The 20,020-nt window shown below is 39.7% G+C and overlaps 2 protein-coding genes across 2 annotated transcripts; one reads left to right on the top strand and one right to left on the bottom strand.

Moving 5' to 3' along the window:
* Positions 1-5,899: 5,899 nt before the first annotated feature.
* On the bottom strand, positions 5,900-7,335 carry si:ch73-389b16.1 (uncharacterized). Its single transcript, XM_058638801.1, has 2 exons — positions 6,946-7,335; positions 5,900-6,854 (listed from the first exon to the last, which is right to left on the bottom strand). The coding sequence occupies exons 1-2, from the start codon at positions 7,124-7,126 to the stop codon at positions 6,637-6,639; spliced, it is 399 nt and encodes a 132-aa protein (XP_058494784.1). The 5' UTR covers positions 7,127-7,335; the 3' UTR covers positions 5,900-6,636.
* A 6,748-nt stretch (positions 7,336-14,083) lies between these two features.
* LOC131465883 (large ribosomal subunit protein uL18) lies at positions 14,084-19,743 on the top strand. Its single transcript, XM_058638838.1, has 8 exons — positions 14,084-14,171; positions 14,624-14,693; positions 14,788-14,903; positions 15,163-15,297; positions 15,415-15,617; positions 17,215-17,392; positions 19,303-19,391; positions 19,592-19,743. Exons 1-8 carry the CDS (start codon positions 14,169-14,171, stop codon positions 19,689-19,691), a joined length of 894 nt encoding a protein of 297 aa, XP_058494821.1. The 5' UTR covers positions 14,084-14,168; the 3' UTR covers positions 19,692-19,743.
* The last annotated feature ends 277 nt before the right edge of the window (positions 19,744-20,020 follow it).

Genomic DNA, 20,020 nt, shown 5'->3' with positions numbered 1-20,020 from the left:
AACAACAAGTACATTTATGTGGAAGTGTATTTTGAGTCCACAGAGAAAACCATGGATTTTACATCATGACCCACAGGAGTACTTTTTGAACCACTTGAGAAGTTCCAGTGTGTGTTTTCTGACCTGTACCCAGGGCATGCAGTGTGGTTGACTGTATGCCGTGGTGTCGAACACAACAGGAAGACTCTGTGATACACGCCCTGTCATTATTATTGTTTTTATTCTCATTTATTTATTTTATGACTGTGTGACGTTGTTAGAGCTTTAAACACAACAAGGAGGACTGAGATGCTCAACTACAAAGTAAGGTAAAAAGAAAAGAACATAAATTTATTCCACAAACAAAAGACGCTCAAAAAAAGGATCAAAATCTCAAAAAACATAACTTTTACTTGGTGACGTGGTTCTTGGACTATTTATACATGAGGTAGGGGAACACAGGTGAAACCAATGAGGGGCGAGGTTCTGCAAAATCACACAAGGGAAGAAGTCAGGATCTGAAAACAGAGTCAAAATAAAACAGGAAATGCAAGACAAGACTGGACATGAGTGACTATTTAAGCCCTGATGTTTTTGCAAATGAAATACTATTTCATATGTGGTCCTACCTGCACTGATTTGCAGTCATTAGGTCACATGACCTAAATGAGACTGCGGTAGTTAAGAGCGATGGGTGGGACATTGAACGAGCCGTGATCGTGCAGCGATGACTTGGTGAAAAAGGAGGAGGATGCTGCTACATCTGGAGTGAATGTCCGTTAAAAATACAACCTGAAACTAATTCTTTATTTTACTAATCTATTACTAATTGAATAATTCTTCCTCGTTCATCCCGGCACTGGCTCGGTGCTAGCTGTGAACACATGCGCAGTGTGTGAATGAATGAATGAATGTGAACCTTCTGCTCAGTACACCATGCTTGGGGCCTCTGTGATGCATATTTTTAGTCATGTGACTGCTGCAGATTTGTAAATTCATAACTGTGGGTTCATATTTTTGTTAAAGTCGTAACTTTTTGAATCGTATTCTCATGGTTGAATTGATATTCATGTTCAATAAATCACAGCCGAGTGTGTGCGCATCTTTTGGACAGTTATCTTACCTCATGGGGACAGCGCCACCGTCTGGTCAGCTCTCGGCATCAGGCCGATAAAGATCCAGATGTGCGGAGCGTCCAGTAGTCGCACAGGGCAGGAGAGACCTGCAGCCACAAATCCCAGGGATAGCCACACATCCACCCTGCAGAGGACCAGGTGGAGGGGCGGGAGACAGAGGGCCCCTGCACAGGGTTACCCCAGGAGGGCAGAAGGCAACAGAGACACAGAGAGGGGCCGAACCACCCCATGCCCAGGCAGAGCCTATAGGGGTCCATGCCCCCTGCACCTGGGCACACAGGTTAACCTTAACCAGAGTTAACCAGGTTAAGGTTATACAGTGCCCTCCTATAGTATTGGAACAGTGAGGTCAGTTCCTTTATTTTTCATGTTTCATGTTTTCATGTTGTTTCCACTTCTAAATGCACATAGTCTGCACATGCACAACCGATCCTCCACTAAGTGTAGACATTCAGTGCGATGTATTGTTTGAATAACCAGTGAAATAGGACATGCCTGGGCAACACCACACACCTGGGCAACACCACACACACCTGTCAGTCACATGTTCCAATAGTTTTGCTCACATGAAAAATGTTCAAACCCAAATGTTTTCAGTCTTTGGCAAAAATAAAGGAATTGGCCTCACTCTTCCAATACTACAGGAGGGCACAGTAACTCCTTAACCTGTTCTACCAGTGTGATTAATAACTGTGTGTGTTGGCATAAAGTGGTGAAACGCCAGGTGATGTACTAAGGAGTGTCCTCTCCACTTCAGAGCCACTCCCCCAAGTACAGACAGACAGTGCCTGTCTCACAGTGTTTACTTGTTGCTCTGCAAAGTTTCAATCCAACAGCCAGGAAAATAAAATCTATCTCTATATCTCAAGCACCAATGTTAAATGGTAAATGGTCTGCATGACTTTGATATGACTTTTAGAAATGTTTTTGAATTGAATTGTTAAAGCTTTGCTGCCATTGACGCTGAAATAATCCAGCACGTATTTGATGATATTTGTATTGATAAAGTTTTCATCTGGGCTGATAAATAAGTCTGTCTCCCTCTTAATGGTTGTGGTGATAAAGGGTAAGTCAGACATTTTGAGTTATTGCATGTTTCTTTGATGTGTGTCAAAATAAAAGTCACTTCCTGTTCAATTGAATTCCTTCTACTCATTATTGCTTATGTCTGGGGGCACCAACCTTTTTGAGACCGAGAGCTACCTGAAGGGTAGAGAATAATATGGAGGGCTACCATATTAACATTTTATGCAATTTACCATTGAAATGATGAATATTATGCATTTAATTGCATACACATTAAATCCAGTGCTTACTCCTAATGATTATCACAGTTTTTATAAATAATATCAGGACATTTTACTCAGTGATCATTTGGATACATGCAAGTGAGGTGAAGTGAAATGAGCCCACGGGCACCTCGCTGGCTGCTCGCGGGCTACCAAGTGCCCGCGGGCACCACGTTGGTGACCACTGGCTTATATCATATAATACCAAGCATTTACTCACACATTTTGGCAAAATCCAGGGATTGCTTTATCAGGTTTTCATTATCGGTAGAAAAACTGATACTGATATGAACAGATATCGCATTATTAGGATAATATCGGGTCGATATTATCGGACATCCCTGGTAGTGGCACAAGATGGCTCTGTAAAGCACCTGTGCATGGACAGTTTATTCCATTTCTGCAAATAAAACCTCCACACATTGGACCTTTAAATAGGTGACACTGCACTGTCAGCAGCTCAGAGTCTGCAAGCTCCGAGTGTCAGTTAGACAGGAAGTCAAGGAACTAATCCCTCCTCTGAGCAACAGCTGTCATCTCAGGTTAGTGCTGGGTCCATCACTGACTCATGACGCTGCATCAGCACATTCTGCATTCAGCACACTCACACACACACACACGCACACGCACACACACACACACACTGTAAGTCCTTGCGTGAGAGATATCCCCAGCAGGCTTCTGCAAGACGAGAACTTGTTCTTACTGGTGTCGTATTAAAATATTCTACTGAAATATTCCTGTTGTTTACCTGTGTGTGTGTGTGTGTTGATGTGTCCTAGGGCAACACACTTAAACTGGTGGGAACTATCCCTTTAAACTTAAAGGGATAGTTCATGTTTTTTTGTGCCTTCAGCACTGGGATCCAGTCTGACTGTCAGTGGACACACAAGAAAAAAATAATAATTAAGCAGCTTAATACAAAGCTCACCTTACAAAATCTACACCATCTTAAGTTTCCAATATGCTAATAATTAGTTCAGTGTTTCCCAAGCCTGGTCCTCAGGGAACACTGCCCTGCATGTTTTAGATGTTGCCCTGCTCCAACACTCCTGATTCAGATGGTCAGCTCGTCAACAAGCTCTGCAGAAGCCTGGTTACGAGCTGCAACATCTAAAACATGCAGGGCAGTGTTCCCTGAGGACCAGGCTTGGGAAACACTGCTTTAGTTCATGCTTTATCTGCCTTTTCAGACCAGTATTCAAAAACATAACATGTTTATTTATGTATTACTGTGCGGGTCCTGTGGTGCAATCCATCGTTGGATTCGGGAAAGTAAAGTTTGCTTTGCTTTGCAAACTACTTACTCTCCTGCACCAGAGGAAATCAGCGATTTTACATCTGATCCACTGCTGCTCCCATCGGGAAGTTCTCTGTGAAAAACTTCAGTTTCCAGTCCGAAAAGTCACAGTGAGATTAAGCAGTGACAATACTTTCAAGGTGTTGTAGACTTGAGCAGGTGCAGAGTCTAAATGGCTAACACTTGTTTTCCTTCTTGTATCCTTGCTTGTGACACGTGACATCTGCGTATTCTGTCTTTCTGGAACTAAGATAAGGTTTTTCAAAGTAAAGTAATTATTTATTAAATCTGTCTCCAATTGATTAAAAATAACTTCATGATTAAATGTCAATGACAATTAAAAGTTAACCTTTAGCAACCGTTAAGGATTAAATTAAGGAATCTAAAATTGATTTTAGTTCAGGGACGGCAGTTATAGGTTTAATCCTGGATTAATGCTACTCAGTCTTTTCAGCCCAACTCAGAGGTTAAGGTATGAATAACACCCAGTGAAAACTTACTACACTAACTAACTTGTAACTAAGGTTCTCAGGATACAATATTTAATGACCTACTTTAGTTCAGGGATGGCAGATCCAGGCTTAAGCTATTTAGTGACCTTCTTAACATGGAGGAAGAGCCCTGACATTCAGAGGGTATAAATGTTACCTAGAGACACTTACCATTAAAGACTGAATAACAGAGGACAGATCATCTGCTACCAAAATAAAATCTCAACAAGGTAATATCGGGAATGTTTATTGCGATGTCCAAAAGTGAATACGCTGTAGTTGTAGCAGTTCAACTCCCAGAGTGGCTCGTCTTTCTTTCCTTGAATATCCATCCAGGACATAAACACTTAACTTAATAACTTACAACAATTCATATGAAGACCTTTTAATCATCTGCAGTATATGACAATGAACCACTCAGACCTACTCACCGACTGAAGTGGGATCGCGTGTGTTAATGTGAGCCAATGCAAACAGGAAGTATTGAGAGTGACAGAAAGTGGAACCCCAGCACTAAATGGCCAAATTCATTCATAAGTGACTGATTCAATTACAAGTAATCAAAGACACAACACACACAAAGTGGTTCCTTCCAGTTTGGGGGAAACTTCCATTGTTACAGGTGAGATTCTGGGTGGAGATCGAACTGTGAAATGCCAAGAAATGCAGTAACAAAAGTTTATTCTGAAAAATATTTAATCACACGGTTATGGTTTCTAATATTTGAAGATATTAATTCACAGTAAAGTAACTGACATCTCCATGTCAACTCATTATTAATAGTTTTATTATTATTAAGTACTGCATGTGTTGATAATAATACAAATTGTTTAAAAAAAGGAGCAAATGAAACATGATGTACAGTATATCTGCTTTGAAATACAATCAACAACTTCCCAATAAAATATATGCAGTCTCCACTGCCCCCTGCAGGCGACTGACCTTCTGCATCTGTTTTAGGAACATTTACAATTTATTGTCAATTTACTTACAAAAAAAAAATCAGTTTTGACCTCATTTTATTGGTTTTTAAGAAGCTAGCAGTCAGTGCAACTTTAGATGTTCAACTTGTGCATATTTGAGTATAACAACAACAATAATGATAATAATTATAACTAACAATTAACAATTTGTTATAAAACACTTTAGCCTGGTTACACTTAATATAAACATTATTTGTTTTTTATTGTTTGTCATTTACTTCTGTTAGACCACATTCATGAATATTTGTACTTCTTTGTTTTTGTAAGAAAATGCAATAAAGAGGAACATAAACTTTAAGTTTAAGCTTTTTTCAGACAAAAGTTGGTCATTGTGAGGAAAAGTTTAGGCCATTATTAAACCCTTTAAATGTGAGTGGATGTTTGGATATTTCCTTTTTCACTGCTATGAAGAAAAGAAAAGTTCCCACGGGCGTAAGTAAGAGGTAACTAAGAAGTAAGAGGTATCCATTTATTTGCAGGATTATATCAATATTCAGACACAAATTCATCATTTACATGAGAGCAGAGGTTCAAGGCCATTTGGGAAAAATCAGAAACAGAAAACCAGAGAAAACATGAAGCAGAATAATGCATATGGGTCAGGGTGTGAGGAAGAACTCGGCCCTCAGGCTCACAGCATGTGACAGGGTGTGAAACACACTGTACTAAAATAGATTGATGTGATGATGGCGATCACTTGCAACCACAGGGAACAAGACACAACAGACTATTGTGCTTCTATATATATTATATATATGTATATAATATATACATATTTTAAATCATGAATAAGAAGTATTTTGTAAAAGAAAAGAAAAAAGTGGAATTCATTTAATTAAACCTAAAATCCTGAAGGGTAAATTTTCTTTAATATTTTAATGCTATCTTTTATAAATCAACAACTTAGGTTTTGGAGTTTTTTTGGAACAAAGTTTTTAGGGGACTAAGTTTGGCTGAGCCTGAATCCTAAACCAGGGAGAAACCAAGAGGAAACATTGATGGGAGATGTTCCGGATCCTAACCATCGCTGATTCTCAACAAGGATTAAAGAAAAATCACAGTTGAAAAATAAATACTAATCCACAGAACTGTAGCCTGTGTCTTTAAGATTGCAGATAAATAAGCAGCATTAATTTATAATCATCTTAAACTTGCATAAAAGGAAATAGCAAAAAATGGACAAAAACAAATTCAAACCTTGTCGACACGAAGCAAAAGGGAAAAAAAGATCAAATCATATGGAAATAAAGGAAAGTAAGGATAAGGATGGTTTTGCTTAATCGGTTGTCAGAATCAGATTCTGCAGTACCATAAATAGTATTTTAAACATAGTCTTTAGTGATGCTAAATGTATGTAGCAGCTCAAGTTTCTCTGTTGTCATGGTCTTGTTGATGTCAGGTCAGAAAACAGAAAGCAGCAGCAGCAGCAGCAGCAGCAGCAGCAAAGGGGCAGAGGATTCACCTGTGCCCGGCCGCCAGCTTCTCCATCACCGCTTTGCGCTCTTCAGCTTTCTGCTGTGAGCGGTGCAAGATGTTCCTCAGCTCCTGGAGATGGTCCAGTGTTCCCACCAACTCGCCTTTCACTGTCTTCATCTGGCTCTCCAGCATCTGCGTGTGATGGAGGGAGTTTCTCCTGTATCGCCGGGAGGACCGCACTTTTTCCTCCAGATCTTCAACTGCAGAAATCAACAAACACAACTGTTTCAAAGTGGAACATTTAAGGTGCGGTCAAGCATCTGAAGCAAGTATGTAAGGATTTTTACTGACCCATGTTCTCCTGACTGTCCATTTTCTCTGAACTTGTCTCTGTCTTCTTGTCCAACAGGTCTTTGGTCTGCTGCAGCATTTTCTCCATTTTGACCAGTTCAGCAGCTTTAGTGTCGCTGTCTCTGCGAATCTTTAGCAGCTCCTGTTCCCTCTGTGTCAGATCACTGTTATACCGACTCATATCGATTGTGAAAAGTCTAAAACGCACACAAAAACCCAAATGCCTGCGTTGACAGTCTTGGGGATGATAAGACGCTAAACGGGAGTCTCTAGAAATGAATTTACATCTAGTTGCATTCCACTTTTGAATCCTCAGAACAGCAAAGACTGTGTTCCTGCTTCTGTCGCACAATGAACTCTTTTTGTCGTTGCAAATGTTACTGTACTGAGGTCGATTGATTTGGCTTTTATAGACTCTGGCCCCTGCACATGTCTGCAGAACAGCGCCTCTCAGCACACGCCATCGCCATGGCGAGTCACAAGACTGGTTTGACAAAGCCTTGAAGCAAAACTGATCATTTTTACGCTCTCACATTGGTGATCTCAGGGAGAACAGAAGTCAGCCAACTTTATTTTCTCTCTGAGGATTGAAAAACAAATGAAACAATTGCCTCTATTCACTCAGAGGAGAGGATTTTTAAAACAACATGTGCCAACTAATATGAAACCCAAGCAATGACAACAAATCAGTGGTCATGAAATGATACGAGAGGGCTTAAATGTATGAAATGAAAGCATGACTGAAAGCATGACTGAGCATGACTTGGCCATAGATCCCTCTTCACCCTAAACACATTTAAAACACATGCAGAAGCGAAAAACACACACAAGTCCCAAAAACACATGCAGAAGCGAAAACACACACAAGTCCCAAAAACACATGCAGAAGAGAAAACACACACAAGTCCCAAAAACACATGCAGAAGCGAAAACACACACAAGTCCCAAAAACAAATGCAGAAGCGAAAACACACACAAGTCCCAAAAACACACGCAGAGGCGAAAACACACACAACTCCCCAAAACACATGCAGGAGCGAAAACACACACAAGTCTCCAAAACACACTCAGAAGCAAAAACACACACAAGTACCAAAAACACACGCAAAAGCGAAAACACACACAAGTACCAAAAACACACGCAGAAGCGAAAACACACACAAGTCCCAAAAACACACGCAGGAGCGAAAACACACACAAGTCTCCAAAACACACGCAGAAGCAAAAACACACACAAGTCCCAAAAACACACGCAGAAGCGAAAACACACACAAGTCCCAAAAACAAATGCAGAAGCGAAAACACACACAAGTCCCAAAAACACACGCAGAGGCGAAAACACACACAACTCCCCAAAACACATGCAGGAGCGAAAAAACACACAAGTCTCCAAAACACACACAAGTACCAAAAACACACGCAGAAGCGAAAACACACACAAGTACCAAAAACACACGCAGAAGCGAAAACACACACAACTCCCCAAAACACATGCAGGAGCGAAAACACACACAAGTCTCCAAAACACACGCAGAAGCAAAAACACACACAAGTACCAAAAACACACGCAGAAGCGAAAACACACACAAGTCCCCAAAACACACGCAGAAGCGAAAACACACACAAGTCCCAAAGACACACGCAGAAGCAAAAACACACACAAGTCCCAAAAACACACGCAGAAGCGAAAACACACACAAGTCCCAAAAACACACACAGAAGTGAAAACACCAGCATATTCAATAACGTAAGTGGGTCTGTGGGAGCACTCGTGGGATTTGCGTGTGTTTTCTGTCCTGCGTGTGTTTTGGGGTGTGTGTCTGTTTTTGCTTAGTGTTAAATAACAATTATTAATAGAATTAGGTTTATGAAACAAAGAATCTATCATAATCTTTCTATTATAATAATAATAATAATAATTATTATTATTATTATTATAATAATAATAATTATTATAATAATAATTATAATAATGATGATGATGACGATGAACAAGAACAATGACACTTATTAAATGTTATGGGATCTATTACAGGAAGACACGCCTATTCCTTCAGGCTGACCCAGTTTGAGAAGAAAGCCATAACAAATCACACCAGTGATCCTTGATTCAGCTGCCTATTGTCCATGCAAGTCTGTTAATACAGTGTGGAAATAAGGATTGTGTTTACTCCTCGAGGGCAGAGTGTGGGAGTGAGGTTTAGTGCAGTATAGTTACAGGAGACCTGCTGATCATACTGTATGTTTTCCTCGGGACCATCTGTAGTAGTTTTTACACAAAACCATTGAAAAATGTCCAGAGAAATAGGTCCAGACATTCCAGTTTGACGTTGATATATGATGAACGCAGCAAGAGATGAGGAGAGGGGTTGCAAGACGGCAGTGTGAAATATTTAAAGACACGTGCCGCTCCTGCTAATCTGAGGCCAGGATTGGGTGTTGGTGGCTGAAACCCTAACAGAACAGAACAGACAAGAACAGGTCACCTGAGAGAAGAAGAACTAGATGAGACAAAAGTCATCAACCATAAATTAGTAATCTATGAATCGATGATGTGAAGGCAGATTGCTCTGTGTAGTTCATTCATACAGCTGTCTTGAATTAGCAACCTATAAGCCAATCAGAAAGTAGTATTTCTTGTTGCCGGGTAAATACACTTGGCACACTTTTACTGCTGCTTGCCCGCTTCCACACGGTTGGACAGCTGCAGTCCCGAGACGAGGTTTTCTCGCGTTGCTTCTCGCACAGAAATACACACATGTTGGAAATATTTGTTTTTTCTAGAAACATTGAAGAGTGATTTAACAAGAATCTTCAGTTTATACATATTTACGGCGCCATTTACAGTCAAACACTGTTTCAACTAAATAAAAAATCTTGATGACTGATTGATTAATGAATTAAAAGAAACAGGAAGTAAATCAAAATCAAATACACAAGGTCAGTACAGTCTCAAAAGTAAATCTAACTAAACTCTAATGTTCATACAAATACAAAGAATCTCATGTTCTCTGAAAGATTAGTGAGGGAGTTCCTGCATCTGTTTGACTGACTTTTCCCCTTTATAACACCAGAACAACAATGGATTGATTCTACTTAAGCACCGTCGACTCAATTCCAGTTATAAATAGGAGTCACGAGGAGTTGTGCAGTGGTTTGATGAGGATCGGAATGATTTAAGTCATATGCTGTAGCCTTTACACTCATCACATCTGACAACCAGTCTAAGACCCAGATTTGACTGGAATGTGTTCTGAATGTATTGTTTTTCAGTTTGTTGAACTCCTCTATATGCTCTCATACGTTCACTTTGTTATAAAATCATTCTGTAGATGAGATGAATTGTTCACCACAAGCAGAATCCCTTGTCCGTGTGTTGCCATCTCTCACGTCAAGTCTAATTTTTATTTTATAAAGTTTATATAGAGAGTAGAGAACGAGAGTAACGTAGAATATTTAGTGTATTTATTTAGATGCTGGCGTGAAGCCAACTTGTATGGTGTCCTGCAACACACTGCACATCTGAGTCAAATTTTATTGTCTTTTATTATTATGTTTTACTGTATTTTATTCTATTTTTATGTTACATTGCTTTGTTTTTGTGTAAGGTGACCTTGAGTGTCGGAAAGGTACCAACAAATGTATTATTAAGTGTTTCATGAGCGTAACCTAAACTCTGCTGATAATCCAGTACTAATCCCACAAAGTTTATATATCAGTCCATATCAACACAGACACTTTTATTTTGAAATTCTGCGAATACGCTGCCCCTGCTATTTCCCAAAAAGTTTGATTTTGTTTTCCCTTGACTGGCCTCCCACTGGCCAGAATACATACTCATTGGCCCAAAGGTCATTTGAGTCTGCGAGCTCTGCTCTACATGGACCACGAATCAAAACATCTCACCGACATACAAAGTCACAGTTGTCAGAGTTTGCATGTCCATGATTTTGATAAATAAATCCATAAATAAATATCTGCTGTGGTACTCATCTAAAGTGTGGATTCTGTCTCTCGGCCCCTGATCACAGGGCTGCACGTGTGTGTGGTATCTCACAGTGATCTTTTTCTGAGACATTTAAAAACGTTTATAACTTTAACTTTAAATAATAACTTTAAAGACAGGGCTGCGGTTCAGTTTGGATGGACAGAAACAGAGGACTTTGGAAATAATTACTTAGTAGCATGGATGTAGGCTTTGAAATCTGTCACACGTGATAGATGTTAGGTGTTATGATAGATGTGGATTAAGAACGATCCGAACCACCACTCCTGTTAAATGCAGGAAAAGTGTGGCAGCAGGAGGCGCTGACGTAGTCGGTCTGGAGCAGGAGTCCAGTCCCAGTAGCTCGCCAAAGTTTCAATAATGAAAACATACCCCAAAACATATCCAATCAAACTCAGAGGTCTAACACTAGAAGCCTGGTGAGTGTTCAGACTGTCAGATGGACATTTATTTATTTATTATTTATATGTTTATTTCGGTCATGACATTTAGATCACTCATCACACAACAGTGCAGTTCACACAATACACATAACCGAAAGGGAAAGAGGGAGAAGCAAAGCTTATCTAGTCCCGCCCCCATTATCATCATACATTTCATTTCATTTTTTTTTTTTTTTTATGACATTTGACAAAGAAAACATGTTTCAGCATCAGGTAGCACTCAGAGATATAGTCTAGCTCTAGACAGTCAAATCAGACTCCATGTGTCCGTCGTGAGTGACAGTCTCGACTTGGTGCCTGGCATATTCAACTTCCCAAAAGTCACAAAATAATCCAATCAATAGAGGTCAATGCATCTTTCTTTTTTTTTTTTCCCTTTAGTCATCCATCTCATCCGTAGGATTCGCCTCGCTTTGCTTCTCCATTCTTTTCACAAGCTCGACCCCACAAGGCTCCAAAAGGCCTCTTGATAGCCCTCAGGTAAGGGAACCAGCCTCCAACGGGCTTAATTATTGTGTTTTGTTTTTATATTTATGTCTGTCATTGTCTGAAAACAGGTTTGTTTGTTTTTTAATGAATGTTTAATATTTCATCTGATCTAAATGACACTTCAGTGGACATCTCTCTCCATGCAGTGCCAGTCACCTCACTAAATGGAAATACGCAGTTCGCATCATACATACAGCTGTTCATATGGATACTGTTGTGATGTGGGCAGATAATAACAAAATGAAAAGTGAATAAGACAAAATGTTGATGTATTTGTGAATGCATCGTTCTGTTTTGACAGCATTAATATTTTTAATTTAATAGTGTGTGAGATAAACTAGAAAGATATGCTATTTGTGTTATGTTTATTGCAAAATTTGAGTTGTGGACATCAACATTTTATTAAAAAAACAAAAACAAAACATCTTTTTCAGGCTTGTTTGGGTTGAAATGAGTGATGAGGATAAATGTTTAAAAAAAAGAAAAAACATGAGCAGCTCTCTGAAGAAAGGAGACCCCTGGTCTGGAGGCTGTGCTCTGTTTAAGGAGGCAGAGCCTCAGGTTTACTACCAACAGTGCTCACCTGGGTGAACACTCCCCCTTGTGGCATGGTTTAACAACCACACTGCAAAAAATAATACAGCTCTAAAAGATTTTAAAATTGTAAAAACAGAATGAATATGGGATCTGGCCTTTTGAACTGAAAAAATAAACATACATTAGTGGTGTGTGTCACACACTGTTTATCTTTATTTGTTTTCATCAAATTGTTTCTTTTCCTTGCATTTGCTTTATCTGTCAAAGCACTTAATACTTGTTTTTAAAGGTGCTATCAAAATAAAGGCATGATTAGTACTGAACCTCTCCCCATTCTGACTAATATTACATGTATGAAACTGTAATACAGGAGGGGCGGAGGCTTCTTATGTCATTTATATAGATTCAACAAAAACAAGTTCCTAACTTGTGACTTTATAGCCAGCAGAAGGCGCTAAATTGTGTTTGTTTAATATCATTTTATAATCATTATATTATATTTTATAATGTACATATAAAACATATGTATATGGACCGTTTTTACAACCTCAGCAGTTTCTTATCATAATATTAACATAAAAACATTCTCATCAAATACGGATAACAGTCTTCAAGAAATCTTATAAAACTAATCAGAATTAAAACAACATTGGACCACATGTTATCACTCTAATATTTTAATCCAGGTAAAGAAAACGGAGGGAAAATAAATCCAGAAGATCATAAATAATATGTAAAATATATTTATTTCAGATCAGAGTGACAGCTGACTGAAAGGATTGAGCAGCAGGATTAAAATATCCTTTAGTTTACCAGGCTAAGCGCAAAGAATAAATCTCCATGGTAACTTAAGTGCCATTGCTTTCGGGCAAACGATTTGGGGTTAAATTCAGCAAGGATAAGAAACAAGCTGGTGTAATACCTTACCCTACAGGCCCCAGTAGTCCGCATCAAAGCTCCTAGATTATCTAAAACACCACTGTAACAAATTCAACATGGTTGATGTTTTTTTTTAAAGTTAATAATAGCTAGAACTTTTAAAATCTGATTAGATGTAATCTGCTACCTTGTTTGTTGCTTTTAAAGCCTGGCAAGCAAACTCTTCTTAATTATTTAAAGTACTAAGTTTAGCTGTTATGTGTAAACCTTTGTTCTAGGTTTTTTTGTTGGTATTATTCTGCCTTTGTTTGGTCTTTATGATCAGAAATGATACAGTATATCATTATTTACATTGTCCAATTTGCCTAATCCCCAAATCTGCATGTATTTGGACTGTGGGTGGTAACACGGAGAAAAACACACACACACACACACACACACACACACACACATGGGGAGAACATGCAAACTCCATGCAGAAGGGCCCATGTTCCAACTGGGTTGTGAACCCGAGTCTTCTTGCTACAAAGGCAAGAGCACTGCTATGAAAACCTAATTGTTTTTATTTTTAAAGTTATGACACACTTAAACAAACATATATATATATATATATATATGTTTATTCAATTTCTGCCTAAACATCCTAAATGTTAACTGAAAAATCCTTACATAATCCACTGTCTAGGTTTGGTGAAAGCCACCCCGGCTCGGCAGGGGGCAGTGTGTTGAAAATGTCTGCATCATGGCGCATCCTGTAACAAGCTATTTACTGCGCATGCGCACGGCGATCTTCCTTTTTCCCGTGCAGCGGAGTCAGTCCCCAGTCTTTGGCTCCGGTCTCCTTAGATAGGAGACGAAAAGACTGCAAAATGGTTGGTAATCAATCCCAATACGCGCATATGTTCACAGCGGAGACGTCCATGTTATGCGCTGTGTGGTCAGATGGTTGAAAACATATTGGTGCTGTTGAGATTAACTTAGATTACGTAGCGCTAACTCTGAACCGGGCTCTGCTCAAACGTGGCCTAATGGCTGCCCTCACAAAGTCACCGCTTCCTGTTGTGTGTTGTCCGCGTTAGTGTCGCGTGATAGTTGAACACTGAGTTCACCACTTCACGTCCCATTAAATACATCAAGTGCTTTTACGCAACAGTGTAGCCCGTGTAGCAACCATGCTAAAGCCTGCCGTTGCTTTGCATTGGCAGAGCTAGCTGATGTTAGCTGAGTGGAGTGTGTTGGCGCTGTGACAGTGACAGTTTCACACTAACATCACTGCTGCTGCTGTTACTCTGAATGTGACGACTGACTGTTCGATCTCCTGCAGGGTTTCGTTAAAGTGGTGAAGAATAAGGCCTACTTCAAGAGGTACCAGGTCAAGTTCAGGCGGAGGAGAGGTGAGGACACTCTGCCACTGTCCCCGGCTTCTTACACTGATACTGAAACGCGTGAAACTAAAACGTTAGTCTTCTTCTTCTTCTTCTTCTTCAGAGGGAAAGACTGACTTCTTTGCTCGTAAGCGCCTGGTCGTTCAGGATAAGAACAAGTACAACACACCCAAGTACCGGATGATTGTACGCTTTTCTAACAGGGACATCGTCTGCCAGGTGAGTTCTTAAGTTTCTAAAACTTTATTTAGTTGATTAGGTCAAACACAGTCCTGTCTGACCTGAACACTGGAGTCTTTTAACTAACAAGTGGCCGTCGCTTGTCAGAGGGAAGCTGTTGGTCCTTAGCTGTGACATTTGTAAATTAGATGAATGTCAGTTTTGGACCCTGTCACTCAGGACGAGAGCCACTGTAGCTGTCATCGGTCCACGCTTGCTGTGAATGTGATAACTTCATGAGCCTGTGATTGTGTTGCAGATCGCCTATGCCAAGATAGAGGGTGATATGATCGTGTGTGCTGCTTACTCTCACGAGCTGCCAAAGTACGGCATCACCGTGGGCTTGACTAACTACGCAGCAGCCTACTGCACTGGTCTGCTGGTGGCCCGCAGAGTAAGAGCAAATCTGGGCGCACATCCCACACCAGTCTACATCTGAACACAAAGCAGAAATTAGGCTTGTGTTGATTACATTTGAGTAAAAGTAGTTTGTTCAACTTTCTGTCCTCAGCTGCTGAACAAGTTTGGCCTGGATAAGGTGTACGAGGGCCAGGTGGAGGTGACGGGCGACGAGTTTAACGTTGAGAGCGTTGATGGTCAGCCGGGAGCTTTCTCCTGCTACTTGGACGCTGGCCTGGCAAGAACCACCACAGGCAACAAGGTGTTCGGGGCTCTGAAGGGGGCTGTAGATGGAGGCCTGTCCATCCCACACAGGTAATTGTGTCAACTTTGGCTCACCGTCATGTTTGACTTATGGCACTTTTCCATTATGGCATGTTTCCACACGGTTAAGTTGCATTGCCACTAGCATAGTACCTGGTACCAGGTACTTTTTTTTTTTTTTTATAGTACCTGCTCTGGCGAGGTGATGGTCAGAGTGCTAAACAAATGCTGAACTGTAGATCATTTAAAAAGACTTAACAATCCTAAAAATGTGGGTTAATCTGCAACAATTACCATGGAAAGGTCTAAAATGTCTGCAACAGGAGTTTGGTCATGGAGGAAGTACTGAACAAATAGTTTAACTGATTCTAATGATTCAGTTACACTGATAATAACTGCTTTACAAGCCACTAGTCACTCGTGTGTGTGTCGTGTAAAACACAGTCACAGCAGTTTCATGCAGCTGTGCAGTGATGACTCTGCCCTCGTTGAGTAGATACTATTTTGTAGTGGAAAACCAACCTAAACCGTGCCGAGGTGAGCTGGGACCATAGGTGGAAAAGGGGCTTTAGTGACAGTACCTGGTACTTTTTTTTTTTTTACTTCCAGCTCGGGCGATGTTCCAAGCACAGATGAGTGTAGGATCATTGTTTTTTTTGTCATGATTGTTAATTCCCATTTCGATGGTCAACATGGTGTCATTAGTTTTGTCCATTTGTTTGCATTGTACCACACTAAGGCCGTATTTGTTTAGAAGCAGTAAATACTTGAGGGTTTTCCCCCTGGGTAAGGTCACAGGTCTGATGCTACCATCGCCTATAGAAGCTGGTTCTCGCTTTGACAGAGCAAAGAAGAGTTACCGGTGTTGACGGTTTACAAGTGCACATCTTTATGATGAACGTGGAGATGTCCCATGCTATGCTAAACATGCATAACATTGCACGCACTGCCTACAGGATGTCACACTGGGGGTGTGGCTAAATCCTCAATTCCACTTTTTGCTTTCGAAAGTCAATCGTGACTTGGTTTCGATCAATATTTGACTTGTAATCAAGATTGTGACATCCCCTAATTATCGTGTAAATGGGCAGAGCAAAGTACACACTCGGTCGCAGAGTCTCTAAACAAACCCTCCATCTTGTTTTGGTTGTACAACAAAAATCCTTTCCTTCACACGAGGCCGATTCCCAATATGATCATTTACTCCCATCATCCTCTTCCTCACATACTTCAGACATACAAACACTGGTCAAGCCAAATTAGATAAAGATGCAGTGAGATAAGGTAACTCTAATATTTAATTCATTGCAACTAAAGATTATTTTCATAATCGATTAATCTGTCCATTATTTTCTCAATGAATCGCTTGGTCCAAAATAGCTGTCGATTAATTTAGTAATCGATTAATAATTGTTTCAGCTCTATATTTAATTATAAATTTTTTGATATTTGTGTGCTTTTCTCCACACTCTGATATATTCAGTAGAACAGTATTTCCGGTAATGTACCGCTGGTGCTACACATACCCCAGGTTGAGAACCGTGTAGTTAATTTAAATGGAGGCTGCGAACAGAAGGATGTGTACCTGCAGTCTATGCCAGTACTTCTCAGGATTTACCTTCGTATCTGTACCATTTTCATCTTCCAGTACCAAGCGCTTCCCTGGGTATGACACCGAGAGCAAAGAGTTCAACGCCGAGGTCCATCGCAAGCACATCCTGGGCATCAACATATCGGAGTACATGAGCTACCTGATGGAGGAGGACGAGGACGCTTACAAGAAGCAGTTCTCTCGCTTCATTAAGAACGGTGTTGCTCCTGATGCGGTGAGTTCACCATATGCATTATTCATTCACTACAGATTATCTCACACAGTCACACAGCATGTGTCCTTATTCAGTGGTTCCTGACACTTTTAAATCCCCCACCTTAAAACTTGTTTCAACTCACTTTCAGAACAAATGACTGTTAAGGAACATGATGTGTTGCCTCTTGTGTTCTTGTTTGTTTGTTTCCTCATTGAGTTGTTGTGTGCAGCCAGAAACTCACTCTGACCCACTTTGAGAAGCTGCCAGTGTTCAGATTCTTATTGATCTTGAGCTGGAATACTTTTTTATTTGAGGAGCCATCGCTCCATAACAACCTGCTGGCAGCTCATGGCATTTCAGTGCATGTTTGTCCATAAAAGACTTGGACTGTTGTGAATAAGGAACATCCTTACCTATTGTACAGGTGTTTTATTGTTGAAACATGACCAGCACACTTCCCAATATATATTATATTATATTATATTATATTATATTATATTATGACTTTGGTTTAGAATCACTGGTGCATGTCATTGACTAAGTTGCCACCTATGAACTCTGGAAAATTGGTCATAGTTAGTCCCTTAACTGGCATCATACAGAAGTGAATTCATGGTTCTGTGGATGTGTAGACATGCAGATATGACTTTTCCATAATCTATTAGTGGTTTGCTTTGCTTTTTTTAAATGCAGGTAAACTTTTAAAAACGATTAGTCTTTTTCTATCTACTCCAAGGTATCGCGTCATCGACACTGTCACAAACATGCTGTAAACAATAGGACTGTCACTTTTTCCAAAAATCAAGTCTGAACCACTTTCTCTCACTCTCTCTTGATAAGAGCAGACACACACTCAACTGAACTTTGCAGAAAATACAGTCAAACTGTTGACATTTTGAAAAGTATATAGATTTTTGGTCATAATGTACAGCACTATAGACGCCTCCAACAGACTTTAACTGAAATGAAGTAATAATACTTAGAATGAGTTCTCTGTTTAAACAGAACTAATGGGTAAGACAAGGCCCAACATAGTTTCTGATATTTTCCAGAAACACAAGTAAGTCAAATAGTGCTGCAACTAACGATTATTTTCATAATCGATTAATCTGTCGATTATTTTCTCGATTAATTGATTAATAGTTTGGTGTTCAGAAAACCTTAAATGTTGATCGGTGTTTGTCAAACCTGGAAATGATTATGTTCTCAAATGTCTTTTGTCCACAAACCAAAATGATTCACTTTTAATGATTTCTTTGTGATCCAGAGCAAAGAAATGAAGAAAATATTCACATTTAAGAAGCTTAAACAATCGGAAACCTTGTTTTAATCATGAAAAAAGCATTGAACCGATTCATCGATTATCAAAATTGTTATTGATTAATTTAATAATCGATTAATCGTTTCAGCTCTAATGTCAAACCTGATAGCAATCTCTTCATTTACAAAATCTATGCTACATGAGCATCACATAGCTTGCGTAACTTGCATCCTCAATTCCACCTTTTGCTTTCAAAGGTCGATCGTGACTTTTTTGATCAGTATTTGACTTGAAATCAAGATCGTGACATCCCATAATGATCGTGTAGATCTCTGGTTAAATGGACCGTCTCATGACCTTTTGCTTTAAAGCAAATGAAAGCGCGTGTTTGCTAATAACAAGGCTCATACTCTAGCGTCTTAAGCACTAGGGTAGGTGCTTCAGTACGGCAAGAAATGTGGGACATACTTGGAATGCAGTTCTGAGTTTACTGTCTGTGTAGACAAAGATATTCCATCTCAAATTCTGCTTCAGTCACAGCCTTAATACTGTGTCCTACAGTCGCTGTGTGGGCCGGCCTTTGTTCAACTGCTTTAATGAAGTCATGCAAATGGGGCACATCATTATGGAAAAGGTTTTGAAAAATCTTCTTTTCTTTTTTTTGCAGATTGAGGAAATGTACAAAAAGGCTCACGCTAGTATTCGTGAGAATCCTGTCCATGAAAAGAAGCCTCCCAAAGAAGTCAAGAAGAAGAGGTGAGAAATACACAAACGTTTTAACGTTTAAACGTCTAAACAACGTTTGAAGTAAATATTATGAGGTCCATATTATATAGTGTATGTTAGTTTTCAGTCTAATGCCCGACACAGGTCAGGGTGAATTGTGACTGTGCTAGTATGGACATGGATTCATCTTAAATATTGTTAAAAATGTCAAACCTTGTTCTGCAACCTAGGTGGAACCGTGCCAAGCTGTCTCTGACTCAGAGGAAAGACCGCGTTGCCCAGAAGAAGGCCAGCTTCCTCCGGGCTCAGGAACAAGAGAACGATGAATAAAATCCACGCTGTTCCTAATGCAAACTTTGTCCTAATAAATTTGTTAAAAAGAGTCAGACATGTTTGTTTTTTAGTCACAGGCTGATGTCAAGTGAACTTCATATTTAGTTAGCAAACTAAAATGATTAAGTTCATCATTTCTTCTAATCCCCCTCAGTTTGTCTGGTCCAATGTCTTAATTTAAAAAAAAAAAAAGGCAAAAGTGTGTTGAAAGCAGAGGAAATGACAAGACAAGAACAAAATGTGCTGAAATGACATTTTCATTGAAACATTCAAACTGATTATGAAATAGTTTCTGAATCATTTGATAATTGTTGCAGCTCGAGCTC

The sequence above is a fragment of the Solea solea genome, chromosome 9, assembly GCF_958295425.1.
Source record: "Solea solea chromosome 9, fSolSol10.1, whole genome shotgun sequence".
Taxonomy (NCBI): Eukaryota; Metazoa; Chordata; class Actinopteri; order Pleuronectiformes; family Soleidae; genus Solea; species Solea solea.
The sequence above is the reverse complement of the archived record's forward strand: the minus strand, read 5'-3'. Positions and strand labels throughout refer to the sequence as shown.

Bases quoted from the DNA above. Each gene is read 5' to 3' on its own strand.
- si:ch73-389b16.1 (XM_058638801.1), bottom strand. From the start codon at position 7,126: ATGAGTCGGTATAACAGTGATCTGACACAGAGGGAACAGGAGCTGCTA. The intron at 6,855-6,945 runs GTCAGTAAAAAT...TGATTTCTGCAG, and splicing joins GGACAGTCAGGAGAACATGG to TTGAAGATCTGGAGGAAAAA.
- LOC131465883 (XM_058638838.1), top strand. The intron at 14,904-15,162 runs GTGAGTTCTTAA...ATTGTGTTGCAG, and splicing joins ACAGGGACATCGTCTGCCAG to ATCGCCTATGCCAAGATAGA. The intron at 15,618-17,214 runs GTAATTGTGTCA...TTCATCTTCCAG, and splicing joins GGCCTGTCCATCCCACACAG to TACCAAGCGCTTCCCTGGGT.